Genomic DNA, 23,905 nt, shown 5'->3' on the forward strand with positions numbered 1-23,905 from the left:
AAGCTGCATTGTTTTTTATAGCTGCATAAATCTGCTCTGTTGCAACTAGGTGCATCCCACCCCCAAAGACAAAGACCGACATACAGAAACACAAACACACACAAACGCTTACAAACACACACAGACGAGCCCAAATCCAGACACAATCCAAGACACACACACAGATTGTACAGATGCAAACACACAGATTGGGCTGAATCTGATCTAACAAGGTTGTAGCCTAGTGAGTACACAGTGAAAGTGCATATCACACACACAGCTAGTTGAGTGGAGAGGATGACTTATGGTAGCGAGAAGAAACCCAAACAAAGGGAACGTTTGACGTGATGGTCATTTTCCACCCGTAGAACACGGCAGCAAAGCCCTCATCAGATCATTGGAAGGGTGATTCCCTCCCTCTTTACTCACTTAGCGCTCTCCCTCACGCTAACTACCCTTTTGCTCTGATTTGTGCTCTCTGCTTTACACATGGGCTTCACTCACCTCTCTCTCTTTTTCTCTCACTCACATTGACTCTCTTCACTGATTCGCTGTCCTTTACTATCCCTCTCTCTCTCTCTCTCTCCATTCACAGAGCCCTCCCTGCCCCCCTTTCTGTCTGCCTCTGTATTGTTCTGTCCCAGTGATCTCTTAAAGCCATCCAATCGAGCTGAGAATATCTTGAGGGGATTTAGGAGGCTGATTTGGGGATTTAAATACTGCTGGATTTGCATCAGATTCTCTGATTTCCTGTCAAAGCTGCCCCAAACCCCCCGCCCCGCTCTCATACACACACACATTCTTCTTCTAAGGTGACATCAGTATAGCTCTGCTATGCGTCACTGTGACCTTCGCTCAAGACACAGCACCGTGACCCCTGCCCAGACTCCATACCATGTGAGAATGTGTGCGTGTGACTGAAGTAGTGTGAACGATTAACAGTTGAGTGGGAGCCAGAGGGATACACAAGTGTGCAGTCATACTCTGACACACACACACACACACACACACAAAAGACTCTGCGAAGGTTGTCTCCAGGCAAAGCCAGGGGTGGCCGCTGACTGACTCCAGGCACCAACCGTGCCGGCAGAGGGTCTGAATCGGTCAAGGACGCAGCTTAGGGAGTGTGTGTGTGTGTGTGTGTGTGTGTGTGCGCGTGCGCGCGTTTTTGACTGACAGGCGCAGCATGGCGGATTTTCCGTCTGCATTTCCAGAGGGTCGCGTTCCATGAACTCATGCTCCTCTGGGGAAAATCAGGCAGGCTAATGAAAAAGGAATCGCTAACAAGCTGACAACATGGGGGGCTGATGAGCACGCTTCCCCAAATAAATGAGGAAATAGGCCTATATTAAAAAAATAATACATCTATAAAAATGACCTGAATGTGTCTGAAAAGCTTTCTGTCAATCTGCAAAACACTGTACCAAGCCCCAGGAGCCAAGAGACACATGCTAGCCCAACCACCATGACACCGCACTAATCTGAGCGAGTGTGTGTCTGTGTCTATTTCTCGATACTTTTTACAACATTACAGCAAGAAAAGGCCAAACAAATAAGATTAATATTTCAGCACAGTGAATGGTCAAACAACAGTCTATGGGGTTTGCCATTCTGACTACCGTTCCGAAGCCACACACCCCTTAGCGTAAAGGTGGCGAAATGCACCACGATACAAAGCAACCCAGGCGCAGAACTCCGAAAGGGTCATGACGCCGTAGCTACAGTGTGGAGTCGACGCAGAAGCATAAATCAGCCAAGATTGGTGCATGTTTTGTTTATCAATAGTTTTAAGGGATACAATGGGGGCTGAGTGTAGTAAGAGAGTGTTTTTAATGGTTTAAAGGGATGCTCTAGGAATGTGTGTGTGTGTGTGTGTGTGTGTGTTGGGCCCAATCCCATTTTCCTGTGCAAACAAGGCGAGGAGCGGGCAGTGTAGATAAAAAGGAGCTGAGGAGCGGTCTAGAGAGTGAGAGTGTGTGTGTGTGTGAGAGAGAGAAGAGGTCCAGAGAGGATGAGATGAAAGGGGCGTGGGCCCAGAGCAGAGGCCTGTGGGGCATTCCGTACATAGCACAGCCCCCAGCCCACAACACACACACACAGAACCCAGAGAGGGAGGGAGAGATAGAGGAGGAAGAGAATGAGAGTGAGGGACAGACAAAGAGCAAAAGAAACAGAGTGCAAATCAGGGAGGGAGGCTAGAAGAGGACTAAGATCGAGTGAGTGAGAGAAAGGAAAGAGAAACAGAGACTGAGATAGAGGGAATAGGTGGAAAACAACAGAGGGAAAGAGAGGGAGAGCGAAACAGAGAGAGAGAAACTGCACCCAGTGGATGCTATCTGACAAACAGCAGCCCTCAATGGCGCTGTTCCTGAATAACAGGATTAGGGCTTTTCGAAGTGGCTGATTGGATGCGAGTGGTCTTCAAAGCCACGCATGATTGGACCAAGGGGAGCTCGACGGATTAAAACCACCCCTTCTTTCCTCTGTCAGGAGGGAGATCCAAACTCCGGGGGGCTGTGACCTACTACGTTTGTGTTTATTTGCCTGAGTGAGCTGTGCATGTGTGTAAGTATATTAAAAGGGATAACTTGTGAACTTCTGAAAGTTGCTGAGGTGATTGCAAGTTAGTCACAGAATGTTACAGGTAGAGAGGATGAGCTGCATTTCAATATGCTGACAGTGCTGCAATGCTACACACACACACACCCTGCTGGTCTTTGAGCCTGCACAATAAAGATCCCACATGAACCTTTATAATTGCCATATGAATCACTCCCAGAATTCTGTTCCTCTCTCCCATCTCACTCTTCCTCACCTTCCATACCATTATTCTACCCATCACCATCATTCTGTCCATGCCTCTTCGTTCTCTTCCCTCGCTGATCCATCCCTTCTATCGGTTTTCTTTCCCTCTCTCCCTCATCCCTCTCAATCGCTCTTGCACCCCTCCCTCCCCTCCCTCCTGTGTGAACAGATTTGGGGATGATGGTGAAAGGAGTGGGGGAGAGGGCTAGGAAGGAAGTATAGAAGTAAAGTATTGAAGGTGTTTCAGTGTGCAGGAGCACGCCTATGACTGCAGGTCTACAACTGGGGAGTGTGTGTGCATGCGTACCAATCATCTATGAACACAGGGGTGTGAGTGAGTGTCGGTGTGTGTGTGCGTGGGCGGTGAGGATGGTTAGGGGATGTAGGTCTTAGCAGGATTACTGCAATCAAACAGTATTGCTTCTTCAATTGTTAGGAATTTCCGTCTGTCGGCAGAATGGCTAATTGTGAGCTTTATAGCGGCTTAGACAACACAAGGCTTTGGAAATTCTCTGACCTTTAAGAGCGACATCTTCCGCAAACACCACCCCCCCCCCCACGGGCCTCGGGCCCCAACTAGACTCCCCTGCAGCTTCCACCTGCTACTGGGGATTACTCAGTCCCCCAGTGACAGTGTTGGTCTGTTTGTGTTTGGCTCTCCACCCACCACCTCCTGACTTCCTCCAGGGGTGTGGCGGATTATCAGGTCAGGCTTTGGAGAGAGAGAGAGAGGAGAGAGAGAGAGAGAGAGAGAGAGAGAGAGGAGAGAGAGAGAGAGAGGAGAGAGAGAGAGAGAGAGAGAGAGAGAGAGAGAGAGAGGAGAGAGAGAGAGAGAGAGAGAGAGAGAGAGAGGAGAGAGAGAGAGAGAGAGAGAGCGGCCCTGGAGGGTAGAGGGAAGCCAAAGCTGAGCCCTGTCCCAGTAGGGAGGTGTGCTCCTGGGGTCGAGGCCACCTGTCCTCCCCTGAGGGGTGAGGAAGCTAATTCGGGCGACTGGAGAGACGGAACAAGGTGAGGTCATCATCACAATGATACCGACGAGAGGGGAGAGAGCTGCATACAGGCAAAAAATGCCTCAGCAACTGACCCTTTACTGGGATAACATAGACTGAGGTCAACAGGCTCAAAGGGGTTACAACGAAGACCAGGGCTCCCCAGCAGGAGTGCCAATATACAATACAATAAACCACAGTTAAGGAACATATGGAAGTGCTACAAACCACTGCTGTGTGTGTGTGTGTGTGTTAGAGGAGCCAAACAAGTAAGTGCTAATGCATTACTGCATTCCAGAGGGTATTTATAACATTCCACTACACTTGAAAACATTACACCTAATTAAACCTACCTACAGAAATAAGTACTTAATTAAAACACTAACAAACTAAACCTAATAAAAATGGTGTTTCAGTTAATGGGGCAGCCTATAGTAGTGCTTGTTTACCACTGCAACTGACATTGAAGCTACATGTGAGGTGGTTAAGTGCTGCTCCCCACTGACCCACTGAACACACACAGCATCCCTCTCTCACACACCAAACACAGAAGAACCCTGACGATTAAGATAAAATACACTTAAAAGTTAGGACAGAAAAGGACAACCATCCCAATTCACACAGACAGAAGCTCTCTCTCTCTCTCTCTCTCTCTGTGTTGGTGACGATAAGTGAGATAACCCATAAAAGCACAAAAAGCCCAAATGCACCCAAACGATTGTCTGTCACTGTAAATTATTTATGGACAATGTCAGAGTGAATGAGTTTAACTCTTACTTTTTTATGCCAGGGTACACAGGACTGTGAGAAAGTGTGTGCTTTGAGAATGCTTTTGTAACAGAGATGGATAGAATAGATCCTGGCAGTCGTGACTAAACCCCACGAGTACCATTCTGTTCTACAGGTGCATCTCAAAAAATTTGAATATTGTGTGAAAAGTCCATTGCCTTGACCAGACTGAGAGATTAAAGGATCAAGAACCCAGTATTTTTAACTTAATTAGCTGATTAGAGCTCTTCTCAGGTCAACATTAATTCTTTATTCTAATATTTTGATTTCCATGAGCAGCAATTCATGAACAGTATTCTATTTTTGAGATGCACCTGTATGTGTAGTATTGCTGCCCTGACAGTCTAGTCTTTGTGTGTGTGCACCATTTCTGTGTCTAAACATGTTCTCACAACTTCTACACTGCCCACTGACAACAGATCACAGCAAGCAAGTACGCATGCATCCACCTGCACCAGGCTCTTCAGGACCGGACTAGCTGACACTCTGAATACCAATGAGACTGAGGGCCCTGGCCACAGACGGGCGGGAGTGGTCACGCCTAAATCTCCACTACAGCAAGGGTCAACCAGTGTCAATGCACACAATTAAGAGCATTTATGACTGCAGTCAAGCTGAACCGTGCATGTGCGTGCGTGTCTGTGTGTATATGTGTGTGTGTGTGGAGAGGGTCATAGAGTAGCCAGGTTTAGCTGGAGTATTTGCCTTCAATCTTAAAAAATGTCGGGAGTGTCAAAAGGTTAATATCCACCAATCAAAACACTTAATCTCTCTTGATTAGTGCATTAAAAGTGGTGTGTGTGTGTGTGTGTGTGTGTGTGTGTGTGTGTGTGTGTGTGTGTGTGTGTGTGTGTGTGTGTGTGTGTGTGTGTGTGTGTACACTGCACAGCCATTCAGAAAAAATCTTTCAATGGAGACAGCAGCTCTGGAAGCTTGACGTGCAGCAGCTCACTTGCGGAAGTGTTCTTGCTCTCTCTCCTTCCCTAATCCCTATTCATCTCCTTTTCCATCTACCCGTTTCTTTCCTCACCTCTCTCCATCCCTCCCTCTTTCTCCTCAGTGTCTCTCGCTTGCTTATACAATCCTCCTCTGTTACTCCTGCAATGTCCATCTCTATCTCTGTCTTCCACTCACCCTCTCTCTATCGCACTCTGCTGGATTGCTGCCGTGTCACTGGCCAGTGGCTCAGGCTGCTCCGCATTCCCATGATCCTTTGCAGAGAGCCTGCAGCTCCCCGGGGCGACGTTTGAGCCTGAGTCATGGTGACACACGCCTGGAAAGCAGACTGGCCACTCCAACCACACACAGTCTTTGTGTGTGTGTGGGGGTGGGGGTGTGTGTGTGTTTAACCCTGCAGGATGCACAGGTGGATGTAGCGCAGTGATTCAGCGTCTCTGTGCATCCTTCACGCTCTAACGGAGAAACCCATCTAGATCACTGCTCTCTCTCTCTCTCTCACACACACACACACACACACACACACACCTAAACATAAACAGGTCATCTTTTATATAATCCTACCTCCATGTCATTAACCTCAACATTAAAACAAACAATGTTGTCTTCTCATTAGTTGACTGTGTGAAGGAGGAGAGTGCGGACACGACTCAAACACACACTAGTCATGTAGTGCAGATGGCCTTTTACGCACCGGTAGTCACACACACTGGACAGGAAGCAAAAGTGACGACTGGTGTGTGTGACTAAGAGGGGAAGGGAAGGAGTGGCGAGAGGGGGGTATGGAAGTAAATTAGACTCAAATGTTTTGTATGTGTGTATCACATTTTGAAACTGTAGAAATTATTTGTAACTGTAATTGTCAATATTACAAATATGACCTACACTTACAAATCGAATCTACGGGTATGGATCGGTTTTACAGCTACAAAAGATTATAAATATATTATACAATTACATATCAAAATTCTACTCACAAAAAGTTGTGTAGTTATGTAGTTGTGTAGTTTTTTCTGCAGGTGCACAGACTTTTGCACCACCTTAGGGATGAGAAGTGTCTCATATGTATTGTGTGTGTGTTTGTATCAGGATTTGTAACTATAAAACTGATTTGTGACGAGAGAGAGAGTGAGAGAGAGTGAGTGAAAGAGTGGGAGTCCGGTAGCAGTGGGCGTTGAGAAGCTGCTGCGTGTGGCTCCTGACTGAGCTCCTCCTGGCCGATCTGCCACCTCTGCTGGGGACGCTCCCAATGCTGCCTCCAGTTACACACCATCTGTCCCTCCGGCATGCGCACACACACGCACGCACGCACACACACAGACACACACACACACAGACACACACACACAGACACACAGACACACACACACAAACTCTACATTCGACACATTCTCTCATGCCTGCAATACTCCACATGCTTTACACAAAAAGGACACATCACAAACTCAGTCACACACACACACACACACACACACACATCAGAGCATGTACCCACTGTGAGAAGAATGATTGACAGATGGAGGTGATGGAGACTCCAGCCCAGTGAACTGCAGTGGAGATGCACACATGACAATAACCACAGGGAGCTCCACACACTCTGTGTGTGTGTGTGTGTGTGTGTGTGTGTGTGTGTGTGTGTGTGTGTGTGTGTGTGTGAAAAAGAGAGGGAGAAAGAGACATGGAGGGAGGTGAGAGAAGTAGACAGAGTGAGAATGTGTGGTGCGTGTGCATGTGTATGAGAGAGTGACCGGGAGACGCTGCCATAAAATAAGCTAAAACGGACGATCACATCTGACCAGACAGCCTGGATTGGTGGGTGTGTGTGGGTGGATGGGGAGGAGAAGAAGACAACACTTCAGACAGAGAAATCATGAAAGACACCCACTGACTCAGAGTACACCAAAGTGAGGGAGAAAGAGCGTGTCAGCAAGAGGGGCAAAAGCAAAAGAAAGAGAAAGAATAAAAGACAGAAAGAGAAATAAAAAGGGCAGAGACCCTGTCGAGCCGCACAGAACTGGAGGCTACTCAGTTTGTCTGTGTGTGTGTGTGTCTGTGTGTGTGTGTGTGTGTGTGTGTGTGTGTGTGCGCTCATGTGCTGCTAACTCAGTCACTTTGTTCCCGGCAAGGACGGCTCCGCTCAACTCATTCTGCCGCAAGCTCTGTGGGGGCGACACACTCTCCCTCCCTCCCTCCATGTCTCTCTCTCCCTCTCTTGTTCTCTACATCTCCTCCCCCATCCTTTCTAGACCCTTCATGGCTGGTGGAGTCTGCGCTAAGGCCCGCGACTGCCTCTCTCTCTCTCTCTCTCTCTCTCTCTCTCTCTCCTAGACGGCTGCCTTCCAGCCATGGTCGAGTTGAAACGGAACACTTCAGAATAGACCACCACTCGCTTGCTCTGCACCCCCCCTACACACACCTTCTTCCACCTTACAGAGAGAGTGCTACAATACCCTGGCAGGCCTTCCACTGCTCGCAGCTAAAGGTGTTATTATTAATAACAAACACACATACACACAGGACTCCTCTTTGCAATCTTTGAAAAAAAAAAATCCCTAATATGCTAAAGCTGCTAAGAGAGAATACTCAAACAGCTAGAAACATATAAACACAAACACACGGCATCTAAGCAAATACAGGGCCATCTGTGTGTCCCCCGGGCCAGGGGTTATGGCCCATTTATTAGCACTGGTGTGTGTGTCAATATATGGGACACACGCACACATACGCAGTGTCAGCCACTATGCCACCTATATACCACCAGTCCCCACCTCTACAACACACACACATATATATGGACAACCTCTACCACACACATGCTCTATTCCACAGAAAAAAGGCACACTAACAGGGAGGCTACATCGGGCACGTAACTGTAGCGTTCCATTTGCTGCAACAATTAGCTTATACAGTAATCAGTGGAACTGGCTACACCAGAAGTGACAGCGGCGCGTACGTGCCAAAGCATTAGACCAGTCTTCTAAAACGGAACGCTTCAGTTACGTGCCTGGTGTAGCCTCCCTGTAAGGGAACTGACCAGTTCTTCCTGGTGTGCCCTTGAGAGCTCAGACTTTCCTCTCTGCTCACAGGCATCCCTGGTGCCCAACTTCCTCCACCCTGGCATCTGCCCTTGAGCGGCACGATAAAAATACAAATCAAACTAGGAAGGACTTGTCCGACTTTATTGTTCTAGGAGCCAGTCTGCCAAACAAAGGCATTTATAGAGGGAAACCAATCCGGCAGTGCTGCATTCCCATAAACCCTTGCGGCTGGGGGCACTTTGATCTGCTGTCTGGTGTGGGATATGACTCGCTAAGTCCACCATGCAAGTCTGCCAATCATAGACAAAATTCATGATCTTGTTATGTCTCTCACCCCGACACACACGCACGCACGCACTTGCCTGGGAGGGCCTTGTGTCACCTTGTGTTCAATCACATCTGTCATCTGTTCCTAAATTAACAAACACATCTGCCACAGATCTCAATGAGATGTCAACTGCCATGTCACATCACATACAAACACGGTCATCCTTACTGAAATGTGTGTGTGTGGTGGTGGATGGAAGCGGGTATTTATGTAGGTAAGGTTGGTGGTGCTGCGATCGCAGAGGAAAGAAAAAAAAGGCTGGAGGCACGAACTGTCTTGAAAGAGGGAAACCAATTTGTCAGGTTTTTAACAGATTCGAAAAAGCTAATTACCATTCTGGTAGGGATTCTCACCCCCACCCTTACACACAAATACACTTCCTCCTCTCCCCATCTCAAACATTTATGATATAAACTACTGGATTCAATTAAAACACTTTACCATTTCTCCTAGAAGGCTCATGCATGTGCGTGTGTGTGTGCGTGTGCGCGTGTGTGTGTGACTGTGTTTGGCGCTGCCAGCCTAATCCCCTCGACTCACGCTGGCCTTTACCGTGGCTTACCCACGATCCCTCAAAAGCCCACCACCATCTTGCTGCAGATGAGGAAAAAGCTTTGCGCTCCCAACGCCAAAAGTACAAAAGTAGCTGTGATGTCTCAAACAAGTCACAAACTCAAACAAGTTCCCACTCTGTGCTCTAATCTGGGACAACTTCTGTAGAGATAGAGAGAGAGAAAGAAGGAGAAAGGGACACAGAGAGAGTGAGAGAGAGCGAGAGAGAGAGAGAGCGAGAGAGCGAGAGAGAGAGAGAGAGAGAGAGAGAGAGAGAGAGAGAGAGACATAAGATTGTGGCAGTCAGACAAAAGGAAGAAAAATAAAATAGGTTGTTCATTAACGGATCACGACTGATAATGAAACCTGATGCCAAGAACTTTGACTCTCCTCAGATGTCATAATGGAAACATTAATTGTGACATCACAACAGTTTCCATGGAGACACACACATTTATCCCACTTCATTACACATATACTGCAGGAAAAGGGACAGAAGGCAACATTGGACCCAGCTAGTCTGGAATCAACAAACGCATCACAAAACTGCATGGCCACTGCTTTTGACACAAAAAAGGCCATTACTGCTATTTGCGAACATGCCGGTCCTGTATCAAACTATCCCAGAGCACCAGTCCTAAGGAGAGAGGTCCAAAGTCTCTCTCTCTTTCTCCCTCACAGACAATGTCATTTCCTGGCCTATGCAGTCATTCTGCTGAATAAACCCAAGTTATTAACGCGCCTTATAATTCCAGCCCCCACACCCACCTCTTACACACACAGCGCCATTAACGACACACTGACATCTTAAAGAGATCATTAGCCCTGGAACATAACACACTCACGCGCACACACACACACGCACACACACACACACACACACACACACACACACCGGCACCAGAGGATGAACAGTAATTAGTGAGAGTGTTGGGTTTACGGCTTCATTAAATACAATTCTTGTCACCACACAGAGCTATTGTAGGCTCACCCCTGACACCAGCCATGGCTACGGAGGTGTGTGTGCTGTGAGAGAGTGTGTATGTGTATACAGGTATGTGTGCGTGTGCCTCATCTCTGGCCAACTGCAGTGATGTCACCCCTGCATCACTCCTCTCTTTCTCTCTTGCCCTAATCCCTCCATCTTTTCATTCTCACTGTTTTCATCTGTCACTTCTTCGCTTCATATTGTTTTCCCTTCTGCTTGCTATGGCACAATCTTTCTTCATCACTCTCTGGCAGAGGTGGCAAGTGTGTGTGTGTGTGCTCGCGCATGTTGCGCATCTTGAATTTCCCCTTGGGGATCAATAAAGTATCTATCTATCTATCTATCTATCTATCTATCTATCTATCTATCTATCTATCTATCTATCTATCTATCTATCTTTGTGTGTGTATGTATGCGTTAGTGTGTGTGCTTGCATGCAGCCCTGTTTGCAAGGTTACACCCAACTTGAGAGGTGCCCTGCTTTGACAGGGTGACACTCTTTAAAAACACTTGCAGCAGGGGAGTCAGCTGTGTTGAGGGAGCCTGACAAGAAAACAGAGGGATCATGGGAACATGGAGAGGGGTAGAGGTGTTTCTCTCTCTCTGTGTGTGTGTGTGTGTGTGTGTGTGTGTGTGTGTGTGTGTGTGTGTGTGTGTGTGTGTGTGTGTGTGTGGAGGATCAGTACAAGAAATCCACACATGAAAGAGCGCCTCAATCTCTATGCATCTTCCTCTGTCTCCATCTCTTGGTCTCTCTCGATCCCCTTATCTCTATCCCTTTCTTTCTTTCTTTCTCTCTATCTATCACTCTCTGTTACCCCTTTCTATCTCCCCATCCTTCTCCCTCCAGACACTGGTGTCAAGTTGGTAAGAGAGTGTGTGTGTGTGTGTGTGTGTGTGTGTGTGTAAGCCTCCACATCCTCTCCTCCCTGGCAGGCAGACTCCGGAGCAGGTAGTGGGAAGGTAGAGCTGTCTGGATAATTGCCTGTGTTTACGAGTGTGAGTGTGAGTGAGTGTGTGTGTGTGCGTGTGTGTGTGTGTGAGAGCATGCACTAGGTTTACTTCCAGAATCACAATACCTTTCTACACTTGCACAAACTGTAAGCGCTTAAGAGAATTAGAGAGAAAACAACAGAAACTGTGGGACTGCTGTGTGTGTGTGTGTGTGACCCTGTTTACACGTAGGAAAATCACATATTTTCATGTGGTTTGGCCTTTCATTTACATGAAAACAGAGGTTTTATCACTGAAAACGATCATTTCTGAAAACTCCGGCCAAAGTGGAGATTTAGGAAAACTCTGGTTTCATGTTAGCATGTAAACAAGGAAAAATGGCGTTTTTTCATTGTGAGATGATGTTCCCTCATTTGTTTGACATCTCTGATTGGCCACCTTTGCGCGACGTGTTCGTGACACCTTTCCCCAGCTGTTTTGATGGAATTATTTTTAAAAACGAAGGAAAAATATCCGTTTTCCAGAATACCCTGCTACGTATAATCGCGGCCTAAGCCAGAGGCTGGCAGGTGGGGGGTTGGGCAGGGGGTACAGTTAACCCTTTCAGTTCCACCCAGCCCTAGCTCTCTCCAACTAAACTCTGGAAGCAGAGAGCCCCTACGGGCTCATCCGCAATCCTCTTCCACGGGACCAAAAAAAGAGAAAACACGAACAGACAGCTACTGTGACCCCGTTTGTTTTCAAGGAGGAGATTTAATAAAAACGATTTCACGCTGTCAAACAGGGAAGATGGCCTTTATTACAGAACACGAAGGGAAAGGGGGAAAAAGGAACACTCAAACACGGACATGGGACGGCTGAGCCGTACACTTAATCCAATTTACTTGGGCCTAATAAAGGGCATTAGTGCCCATCCTGATGCCCACCCACAGTGACAATGCCAACAAAGCATGACAGCGACCGCAGCTGCTGGATGAGGTGACAGAAAGAGAGAGAGAAGTCTTGGCGGCTCACGTGGGGCACAAGAGCTCTTTGCTTTACCCAACTAAGAGGGAGAAAAGTGAATGTGTTGGAGTGAAAAAAGAGGTGCGAATAAAGAGAGACAGTAAAGAAGCAGGGCTGCAAACTCAAGAGGTGAAACAGGTGACAAAGATACAAAACAAAAATGGCGAATTTCACAAAAAGGTGGCAAGTTAGCAGAGTAACCCAGGGAGCTAAGGATACTAACGCTAACAAAGGGAACCATCATAAAGGGGTACCTCCAGGCTTTATTCATAGAGGGCCAATGTGGCTGCAGGCACTGTGTGCCGCTTTTAAATCACTGCTTGTACAAGACTACCGCACGTCATTGTGCACACGTTCTGCACCTCAGTTGTAAGACTAAATAAACAGTGTCATTACGATGTTGGGGTGTGTGACGGAAGACTGGGTTTCTCTGAGGAACACACCAGTCACATCCTTTTCCTCTGGAGGTTATTTCAAATCCACGACTTGTACACAGTTGACTCGCACTGCATCACTGCCTGTTTGAGTCTTCCTCTGGCCCCTCGCTCACACAAAACTATACCACCTTGGCAGTTTCACCGTGGAGCATGCTCCGTGGGAGGTGCAAGTGCTCACTCGCTCCATGACAAAAGAACAGCATCCCGCCCGCAAACACATATTCAGATACACACACAAACAGATTCATAATGGTGGTGGATTACTCCCTGAAACAACAGGGGGATTGGGCATTTTATTCATCTCTGTGTCTCCCAGTCTCCTCTCCCTCCCACTCACCCCCCCCCCCCCTCTCTCTCTTAGTCACTCCTTTACCCTCTCTGTGCTGCCATTTGGGTGTGTATTGGAGCCAACACGGCACACAGAGTGAAACCAGACGCTGCCAAAAGGGCCATTCTGTTCCTCTCTGCCTCCTCCCTGGGAGTAAGCTTGCTTTACACGCTGCTGCCCAGCGCCGCATGCTCCAAACGGGCCTACAACCAGCGGGTCACTGCCGTCCAGGCTACTGCCTGGAAAGAGTGCGTGTATGTGTGTGTATCCAAAAGTGTGTATGTAAGTGTGTGTGTACTGGGGGTGCAGATGTCCGGCCGTTCTGTTCTCTGTGGGCATTCAGGCCGGGCACCTCACCTTACCGGTGGCAACGGAAGTGATGGAATGGAAAGGGCCAGTGGGGGGGGGATAGATTGCCAAGTTAACAGGTGGTGGGTGGGTGCAGAAACAAGGAGCTCTAAGGGCACGGGCCAAGGCCACGAGGGAGAGCGAGATAAATAACAAGAGAAAGAAAGGATGCCAACAGCAAGCAGAGAAAGAGGACAAAAAAGAGTATGAGAGGAAGGATAGGAGAAGTAGAGCAGAGAGGCCTTCTCTACACCACAAGAGGGTAAGTGCAGGAGAAGGAGAGGAAAGACCTAAAGACCTGTTCTTGCCACTCTCCTTCCACCAATTGCAATCTCTCTAGCACAGAGCTCTGGTTTTAACTGCTTGCGACCTGTAAATGGTGTAATGCTTGCGGTATCACCTTTGCCACACAGAGAGCCAGGCTCCTTGGTAACGGTATTGATGTCACTGTGTGTGTGTGTGTGTGTACGTGTGTGTGAGAAAGGGGTGCGGGGTGTTAGTTACTGACCGCGGGCACCAGGAGCTTCTTAACCTCCTCGACGGCTCTCCTCATCTTGATCTCGGCGCGAGTCTGTGTGTCCTCCACTGTGATGAGCACATGCAGATCCTCATTCAGGTGCTCCCAGTTAGGCTTGCCTCTGTTCTGCTCCTCCTGAGAGAGAGAGAGAGAGAGAGAGAGAGAGAGAGAGAGAGAGAGAGAGAGAGAGAGAGAGAGAGAGAGAGAGAGAGAGAGAGAGAGAGAGAGAGAGAGAGAGAGAGAGAGAGAGAGAGAGAGTGTGAACAATGTGGCTTTCCCCATGACACACATGGCCCACACGCACGCACAAACAAGCGAGAGAAAGACGGCAGGTCTTCGTCACAAGAGAAATGACAGTAGGATATTTTTTTTCTTCTCCCTCTCCCCTTCCCCCTTTTGCCTTTATTCTTTCACTGCCTCATTTCCTCTTCTCTGAGTGCTGGTCTGCGGTTGATATGGACTGGGAGGGACAGAGGCAGCCTCTTCTGCCTCTCCAGAATAGATCAGCACATCAAACGCAGACAGTGCTGGCCCTGAGGCAATTAAGAGCTGCAGACAACTTAAAGGGCCCATTCACATACACAGAGAGAGAGAACAATAGAAGTGAGAAAAAAAGAGTGTGTGTTTCAGGGTTTAAGGAGCCGTTTACATGAAACCGCCAGGTGAATTTTCTCTTACCGCTTTTTACACTTTTAACGACACCGGCAAGAAAAAAAACTTGCGTGTACACACAGAGGTGTAACCGGCTAAATATGCTGTAGTGCATATGCCAGACCAGTCAATGGCGCCGCTGTGCAGAAGCTTCAAGATAATTTCGCGTGAATCTCGTAGAAGAAAACATTGTTGAAACAGTTTGTTAAGCCAGAGAATGTCTAATAAGGGCTCTGGTTAAGCAGTCGCATGAAATAAGGAGACTACAGACAATTCGGTTTTCAATTCAACTGTTAAACTAATAAAGTTCATTTTCAAGGTATGTGACTGCTATGTGAAATTTCAAATGCTTAGCCTACACATTGCATTAGGTCTGAGCACCACTGGAGAAAACACTAACATGCAGTAAGCTAATGTTTAACTAAGTTAAGCTAACGTTGTGCTTCTAACTTAGCCACTAAAGGCTGATAGCCTACATTGTGCACATAAATCATGACAGGGAAAAGAAAAACATTTTAATATGATAAATAAATGGTTTGGTTTGTTTTGACAAGCAGCATGTCAGGTCGGAGTGGCCGTGGCTGAGTTGAGAGGTGTGGCTGTGTCGTCATAAAGTTGCCGGCTTCGCACCTACAGGCGTCTACACGGCGAAAGTTAGTCGGCGGTTTCAAAAGTTCCCACTTTGGAAGCCGGTTTCAAAAGCTATCGGTTTCAAACTGCAGGCGTCGTGTACACGCAAGGCGTAACCGTTAACAAAACCTCACCGGTTTCACAAAAACCGGCGTCGTGTAAACGGCACCTAAGACTACCACATACATCTCTCTCTCTATATTATGTCAGAAGGGGTGGGACTGAACCAATGCCAGTATGTTTCTGAAATACACACTTATCTATTAACAAAACAAATGTCAACTTTTCACGGTCAGCCATGTTCTTTGTTTATATCAAACATTGTTCACCTGGAACGCTTTGAGGTCGGAACTCCTGAGCTCCAAGTGGGATACATTGGACCTCCCAGCTGTCTGGAATGAGGCATTAGATGTTTTGATTGTTTTGGTGTTTTATGAACAGGGAGGGGAGCATCTACAGGGAGGGGATGATCTAAGCCATCTAGCTTAACGGAGTAAAACATGCATACTTTGGTAAATAATTCTCCTCCCCTTCGATTCCCATCCAGCATGAAAACAAAGTAGTCCAGTCCAATTATCTAGCCGAGATCAGCAGTAGCTCTGTGCCTGTTTGGGGTATGGGGTGGGATATGGGGTGTGTGTGTGTGTACGCGTGAGCAAAAACTCTGCATAGTGAGGGTTTCCTTGACAATGTGTTTGCACTTTAGTACTGCAGAAGAGAGGACTGGTCATGACCGTGTGTGTGTGTGTGTGTGTGTGTGTGTGTGTGCGTGTGCGATGACAGGATCTCTATTAAAGATTTTGCATGAACTCCTTTCAGGTGCTAAAATGTCTGCAGCTGGAGGGGAAAGAAAAAAATTCACTGGCTCTGGGAGAAGAAAAAAATTATAATAAAAAAAAAAGACGCAGGTTCTAGGTGCTCTGGCCTGCGCCTCAAATGAAAGTTAAGTGGCACTGCACCGTTACATTCAGGGCCGTTAAAGACCCAGAGCTTTATTCAAGCGGAGGTTGGGGACTCTATTTAGAGTGGTTCCATTCATGCAAGAGCATGGCACAAATGCTGTCCATCGCTCAACTCCCCAAGCTTCGCAAAGAAAGCTTCTGAACGTGTATTGGAAACGCAGGCTATAACATCATAAGGAAACCTTTTTAAATGTGCACTGATTCGATCCACTCACAAAAACCAGGCTGAAAGAGCCTTTATGCAGATATCAGGAGAGTACTACAGGCTATTGCCTCATTTAAGGAAAAATATTCAACCAAAATGGGTATATTAAAAATAAAAAAAAACCCTGCCTATTAAGAGATATAGTCTATTTTAAATTAAACACATCCTTTAGGCTACATGGGCAGTTAATAAAAAAAAATAAAAAAAAATTCACTCAGAAGGAAAGCATTCCTCTCTCTGCATGTGTGTGTGTGTGTGTGTGTCTGTGTGAAAGCAGCAGCTCACAGCTGAGACCTGAGGAATTGCAGACAGAGGAATTGCCAAATCTCATGTTCTTCACCAATATGTCAACATCAAAACACCCTCCTTATTCACTGTGAGGCAATTCTCCAGGGGTTAAGTTGGGGAAATAGGGACATTTTCAGGTGAGAGGCAGCTATTGTTGATTAATAAAATGTTAGCTCATCGCAGGCCTGACACAGCTCCCACACCCACTGTGCAGTGCAGTCATTTTGCAGGGCAGACTGGGTAATTCAGGTGTATTCTGGGAATAAACAAGCTGACTTTTTACGGACAAGTGTTTTGTGCTGATCTGCAAGGGGCCAACCGGACTATCACACACCACCTCCTTTTCCTGTGCCGGTTGCCATGACACTACTCTCTACAATGCAATCACAAAGGTATGATTGTATGCATGCACCAACACATACACAAAAATACAAAGTGTGTGTGGCTATGGCCCATTTCACCTCTGGCTTTCTTCCCTCATGACCAGAATGTGTCAGCAACACACACACACACACACACACACACACACACACACACACACACACACACTAACCTGTACGTTGGCACAATGGTGGTTCGGCAGGTACCGCCACAATAATATGAGCTGCTTTCAGACATGTCCTCCGAAGTATATGCGGATCTTTGTCAAACGGATGTCCGACCCTTCAGGTGATTCAAATATGATACTTACATGCGGACATTATGCGGTCATATGTGTGAACGACAGCGACGCACATGAACAGAATCTCCTGTGGTTGAACAGGTTGAACGTGGCTGAACACGAACATGAACAGAATCTCTGCATGTTCTTTCTTCGCTTCGTTCAGACATGAGCTCATTTATATAATGTCCGTTGGAAATACTTGGACGGGAGTAGTGTAACAACTAGCTAAGTTCGGAGTTCCAAATGTCTGGTTATGTTGTTCAGATATTTGGCCCAACCGCTTGATATCCGCAGAACATGCAGACTTATACTTATGTCTGAAAGCAGCTATGGAAAGCACCCCCCTCCCCAAAGAAAGTCTCTTTGTTTGTGCGTTGTGTGCGCGTGTGTGTGTGTGTTAAAAGGGAGTCTATTTAACCAGGCCTGTGTCACCCTGTCTATGGCCGCAGGCTAGAAAAAGCCAGCCTGCAGTAGAGTGTTACGACCCCACCCCCCACTACTCTACACACACACACACACACACAAACAAAAAGCAAGGTCAGTCATGTTCTCTGAGGCAATCAAATGACATGGAAAAATGGAAAGGGGGGCAAGTGCACATACATGACATTCTGGGAGAGCCTGCGAACAGAGTGAGGATTTTGTTTATGGAAATGCAAAACCACCACCAACGTGCCTGCCCGTAAACAGCACGGCAAAACATCACCGTTGTGAGGATGCACATAAAAGCATTCTTTCTTTCCCTCTCTTTTAATACATCTCTGAGCCTTACACTCAGCAATATTTCCAACATGTGGCTTTGCCATGTAAACCATCTATTTGCTGGAGCTAAATCCTTACTCAAGGCTATGCTCTTAACATGTAGGTCTGGCACAGCAACTACAGTTTAAATAAAAACAACAGCCGAGAGACCATATGCGAGTTTAATTCCACCCAAGCCACTCTGATCTGTGCTAGTCAGCTCAGCTGAATTGTAGAGAAAAAAATAAAATGAAAATAAAAATAAAAGGGCGAGTTCCAATAAGCGAGTTCTACTCCGCTGCCAGGTCTCTAACAGTCAGCTGCCGTTGCGTTTAAATCTTGCAGAGTTAAAAATACCACCGCCAGACTGCCCACAAACATACACACTGTCCAGCTGTCTCTCCAGCTATCAGTCAGTCAAACGAGAACTGGGGGTCCTGAGCTGACACCTGTTTGGACCCAGGTGATCCCCTCTGAAGAGTGAGGTGGGTGCAATACCCAGCCCTCACCTGGGGAGGTAGCAGAGAGCTGACAAAGGTAGCTGGAATCCCCTCATTTTCCATCAAACAGGGAGCCCGAGTCAAGACCATGTGCATATAAATTCTATGTTTATGTTCATGATTATAGAGTTTAGCAGACACTTTTGTCCAAAGCAACTTAAAATTACATTAATGTATTACAATAACAACAAATTAACCAATTCATATCAATACTATGTGTTAGAGATGCACCGATTGATCGGCTGGTAACCGGAATTGGATCATTTTCATGTGATCGGCCATGTCCGGCGACCAGCCGGTCAGTCTGATACATGACGATTTTATGCCGGTCAAATGCACTCGCACGCCACACTTGAAACATCACCCAGCTGAGTTTGCAAGGAGAAAGCAAGGCTAGCAAAGCTACCAACACACAGGGCTGGATGTACAAAGAAAGCGCTAATACTGAGTGTTTCTATGTGCAGAAAGCGAACGCTGTGCTTTGCCATATGGCGTGGAATTTACTAAACCGTCCCTGCCCCCTCTATAACGCAAATTGCGTGCCCACAGCTGAACCACAAGCACAGTTGAATGAAGTTAACCGATTGCAACATTAAAAAGATCAAAGTTTAGCAATCATACATGATAAGATGGCAACAAGCAGCAACATACAGAGTAGGCCTATTAGTTCTAACCCCCCCCCCCCCCCCCCGCCAGTCAAAACAAAAATACTCTAACTAGTTACTGCACATAGACTAGGGCTATGACTTGGTACCCTAGTCTAGCAGATTGGGAAGTGGATGTTGTGGAAATATGATATTAGGAAAAATATGATATTAGAAAGGCAAACAAAAGTTAAAGTTGCCTTTGACATAATAGCCTACAAAAGTTTCTCTAATTGACGCATTTAACCGGGATTTGGATTACACCTGCTTTTAACAGGTGAGTTTTTCACCTGTTTTCATACATATGGCGGAGTAGGCTACCTAATCAATCGCTATTAGCAATTCTCCTGCCTTGTTTGCACGATACTCCCACTTTTCCTTCGTCGTCCCATACATGAATGCATCCATGCATATGAAATGCATATGTTTTTGTGTTTTTAGTTGGATATAAGAAAGAGAAAATGGTTGTTCCATAACACAGTGTATTTAGTCCTGTGTCAATGTCCCAAACTGGGAAGCATTATGGTTTGATACTGCAGCTGAAGTTAGACTTGAAAAAGAATCTCTCTGTTCACCTATTCCATTTTTTAACAGCCATTCCATTATTGAAAAGCTGATTGAGTCCTTATTTGCCAAAAAGATAAAAGAAACATTACACAATGGATCTTTACAAAGTATTGTGTTACCATTTCATGGCTTCTGCTGATAAAACAAGTAGTAGTAGTAACAAATAGAACTTGAAAGTTTCAAATGTTGCATAGCAACATATTACTTGTGGAGTTTCACCTTCAATGAAGTTCTTTTGCAATAAGCAAAGCAACTACACATAAAATTATATTAAATATGTGAATCAGAAGCACAAAAACCGCTGCTATTGACAGTGATCATTATATATTTGAATAATAATAATAATAATAATAATAATAATAATAATAATAATAATAATAATAATAATAAATAAATAAATAAATAAATAAATAAATAAATAAAACAAACTAGGGCTGTCAATCGATTAAAAAAAATAATCTAATTAATTACATACTCTGTGATTAATTCATCTAAATTAATCGCATATATAATTTTTGCTGTGAAAGTATTTTAAATATTTAAATTCAAAGGAATAATTGAATAATCAGCATTAGTGACATTAAAGTTCAAAAACTCTATTATTATTTTCACTGTTCAAATAATGGCCATAATAATCTATGATATGACCTAATATGCTGAGGAAATAAATTAAAAAGTGCTTCGGGAAGAATTTTTTTTTTTCACATACAAGGCATTTCAGGCCACAGATATAACCTAGGGGACACAATGAAAATAAATTAACACTCCCCTCAATGTCAACACTTAACACCATCAGGCCGTTTTTTAAAAGTAAATGTTCCAATCAATGATCTAGGCAGCACGTTTTCTTCTCTCTCCTTCATTTTACAGTCTAATTTTTACTGACTAGAACGGCTCGGGGTCAAAGGTCATACGGAATTGATTAATCTGCACTATTTTTTTTAATCAGTTATTTTTTCTCAAATTAATTAATCGAAATTAATCAGTTTTTTTGACAGCCCTAAAATAAATATAATAATCTCCAGATTTAACAGATCTCTGAATGTTGGGAAGGCTCATTCATGCGAATGGAACTTTCTGCAGCACCCTGAAGCAGTATAATAAAGACTAAATAAAAATTGACAGAATACCAGTAACCATGAATATACAAATCCCCCCCTCTAAGGAAAAATGTATTGAGAAACAAGGTAAACAGTTTTGTGGGGCTCCTTGGTTCATTTAGATTTTTAATAAGATTGTGGTAGAGGTTTGAATTAGCCTCGCATGCACTATAAGACTGGGTTTGGTTGAGTTCCCATTGCTATTGTGGGAAAGGTCCGATCGGGAGAAAAAGGCAGGAGATGCCTGTAGAGTGAAGTGGTCCGGTTATTGGGAACTGTGGGAGCACCTCCATCAGTAGAGAGGTGTGTGCGTGTGCATGTGGCAGGGCTTCAGGGAGCAGATGGAGGATGTATCAGGGGAATGAATGATGTCACATTGTGAGCTTGGAGAGTTCGGCTCCCTCCAGGACCCACCATTACATAACATTTCAGTGCAAACCTGGCCCTGGTGTCTGGGCCTTGGTCATCCTCCCATCCTTCCCCTCATCTCCTCGCCTCTCATCTCACCTTCTAATCTCTGACGCGCTCTTTCTCCGTCTACACCACTATATCATTCCCTGACCTCTCTTTCTCTTGCCCTCTTCAGTCCTTTTACCTCTCTCGCTCACCTCATCTTTCGCTCCCTAGACCTCCCCAATTTAGCCCTGGTTCATCATCCTCCATAGCCGCTTCCCTCTCTTCCTCCCTCCCTCCCTCTGGGAAGAGGCAGCTGAATTATTGAGAGCATGAAAACGCAACAGCTAATGGATCCTGAATAAACAGACTGCCTCATACCCATAAGCCTGCCCAATTCCCTCTCTCTGTGTCTGCCAAGGTCCCACACCTTTCAATAGGGGTCACCTTGCAACTCACCGAGTGGTTAGTGGTGTTCGCTGATGTTCCAAAACAAGTAGCGTAGAGAAATACACAGTTTCTGTCGTCTTTTATTTGCCATTTTGTAAAATCCCATTGATTTCTGTTGGAAGACTCATTGCACGTTGATATTACTGCGCCAACGTCTATGCTTCAGGCTCAAATATTGAGCGGATATATTTGATACATTGCAACGATATATTTGTATTTGACACCACTAACCACTCGGTGAGTTGCACAGTTTTGAAAACGAACGTTAAGGGTTGTTTTAGGACATGTTTGAGTAGCCTACTACAGTATGCCCATTGCCAGCCACCCTGAGAAGTCAAAGGCGATTCAAAACGAGTCAGAAAAGTCGAGACAGGACCAATCGTCAAAATTTCGGTGTCCACCACTCTAGTTCATCCAAAACAAACCAGAAAAGGGCCTTAAAGTGCTAAAAACCGGAATTTTCCTTTAAGGCACCTGAAGGCAGTGTCAAAACTGAACTGAAATGTTTGCACCTCATGGGACATAAATAGCAATAGTTTAAAGTTACTGTAAAATTACATAATAATATCTCCTAGTAACATTACACTGTCAGAACAGTGAATATCCAGCATGATTTAATGTGATATGAATAACAGATGAGAAAAAAAAAAAAAAAAAAAAACACTTCCAGTTAAACGATAGGATGAAAGCTCCCACTATCCGACAATACATAGCCAAGCTGAGTGCACAGGGGTCAAAAGCCAGCATGAACCATGTCTGCTGAGGAGGGTTAAGGCCATTTGGCTCAGGGCCCTGGGGTGCTGGCTTAGAGGCAAAGGGAGATTCGGAAAGAAGCCACGAAGCTGGAAAAACTCACATTTCTAGGATTTGGGTTCCGCAGGGAATACTAGAATGTCCGCTGCTGTTCTGAGCCTCATTTCTGCAGGACCCTCCGGGATAGATAACAGAGAGAGAGAGAGAGAGAGAGAGAGAGAGAGAGAGAGAGAGAGAGAGAGAGAGAGAGAGAGAGAGAGAGAGAGAGAGAGAGAGAGAGAGAAGAGAGTGCGTGCGTGCGTGTCTTGTCAAAGGATAAAAAACACTTCTCCAGTCTTAGCTATGCAAATGCCCCATTAAAGGACATTCATTTGAGAGGGGAGTGGAGAGAGGGAGAGGAGGGGGAAGGGTGAGCAGACCTACTACATGTGTAAAATCTCATCAAATATACACATCAGTCTCCAAAAGGGGAAAACAAAATCTGCAATCCATGTTCTGGATTTTGAAGTCATTATTAATTTATCTGAAAAAATGATTTGGGCTATGCTATGTTTAATGAGAGCTCTTGGAAAAGCTGTCCACACCATATGGTGATGTTTCCGTACGTGTGTGCAAGAGAGACAGTTCAGCGCGGACTTGACTCTTTAGGAATCCACACACACCACGTGCCAAAGGCACATACATAGCTTACAGACTCCAGCCGTCTGCTTGTCAGTTTAGAGGTGACTTTCCAACCACCATACTTCACCCTACTCTGTGTGGCTGAGTGTGTGTGTGTGTGTGTGTGTGTGTGTGTGTGTGTGTGTGTGTGTGTGTGTGTGTGTGTGTGTGTGTGTGTTGACACCAACAGAGGACTCATATCTGTGTGCTGAAATGCATTCAGGTTTTTGGAATGGGTTGTGGTTTGTTTGTTATCAGGTTGTTTGACTAGCTGGCGTCTTAAGTAGCAATTCTGTGACACATGCTCTCTGTACATTGGGCTAGCTTTTAGTTTGACCAGGTTTTTGGGATGAGGTGTTTGACGGTTATTGAACAAGGTTTCAGCAAGCCATGTCTCCCTCTCGAGACCTCTGGGTCAGAAGCAGTCAGTCCTCCAGTGTGCTCACCTTCTTCTTGTCCCGCATGGAGCTCTTGCCCCGCACCATGATCTTGCAGCCGGTCTCCGCTTCCAGCTGCTTGGCGGTCAAGCCACGAGGACCCAGGATCCTTCCCACAAAGTTGTACTGAGAGAGATAGTGAGAGAGAAGGAGAGGAGGGTTAGATGGCAGTCTTTATATACACACACACAGATTCAGATAGAAGTTGTGCTGTACAGAAACAGAGGTAGAAAGGAAGAAGGGTCT

General features: G+C 45.8%; 1 protein-coding gene across 1 annotated transcript in view; it reads right to left on the minus strand.

Annotated features, from left to right (window-relative positions):
* The window catches only part of qkia (QKI, KH domain containing, RNA binding a), a 93,441-nt gene that overhangs the window by 26,892 nt on the left and 42,644 nt on the right, over positions 1-23,905 (minus strand). The window contains exons 4-5 of the mRNA XM_042073126.1: positions 23,669-23,785; positions 14,006-14,149 (exon numbers count right to left, since the gene is read on the minus strand). Coding sequence (XP_041929060.1) covers positions 14,006-14,149; positions 23,669-23,785 — 261 coding nt within the window. The remainder of the gene's footprint in view (positions 1-14,005; positions 14,150-23,668; positions 23,786-23,905) is intronic.

The sequence above is a fragment of the Alosa sapidissima genome, chromosome 19 (genome assembly GCF_018492685.1).
Source record: "Alosa sapidissima isolate fAloSap1 chromosome 19, fAloSap1.pri, whole genome shotgun sequence".
Taxonomy (NCBI): domain Eukaryota; kingdom Metazoa; phylum Chordata; class Actinopteri; order Clupeiformes; family Clupeidae; genus Alosa; species Alosa sapidissima.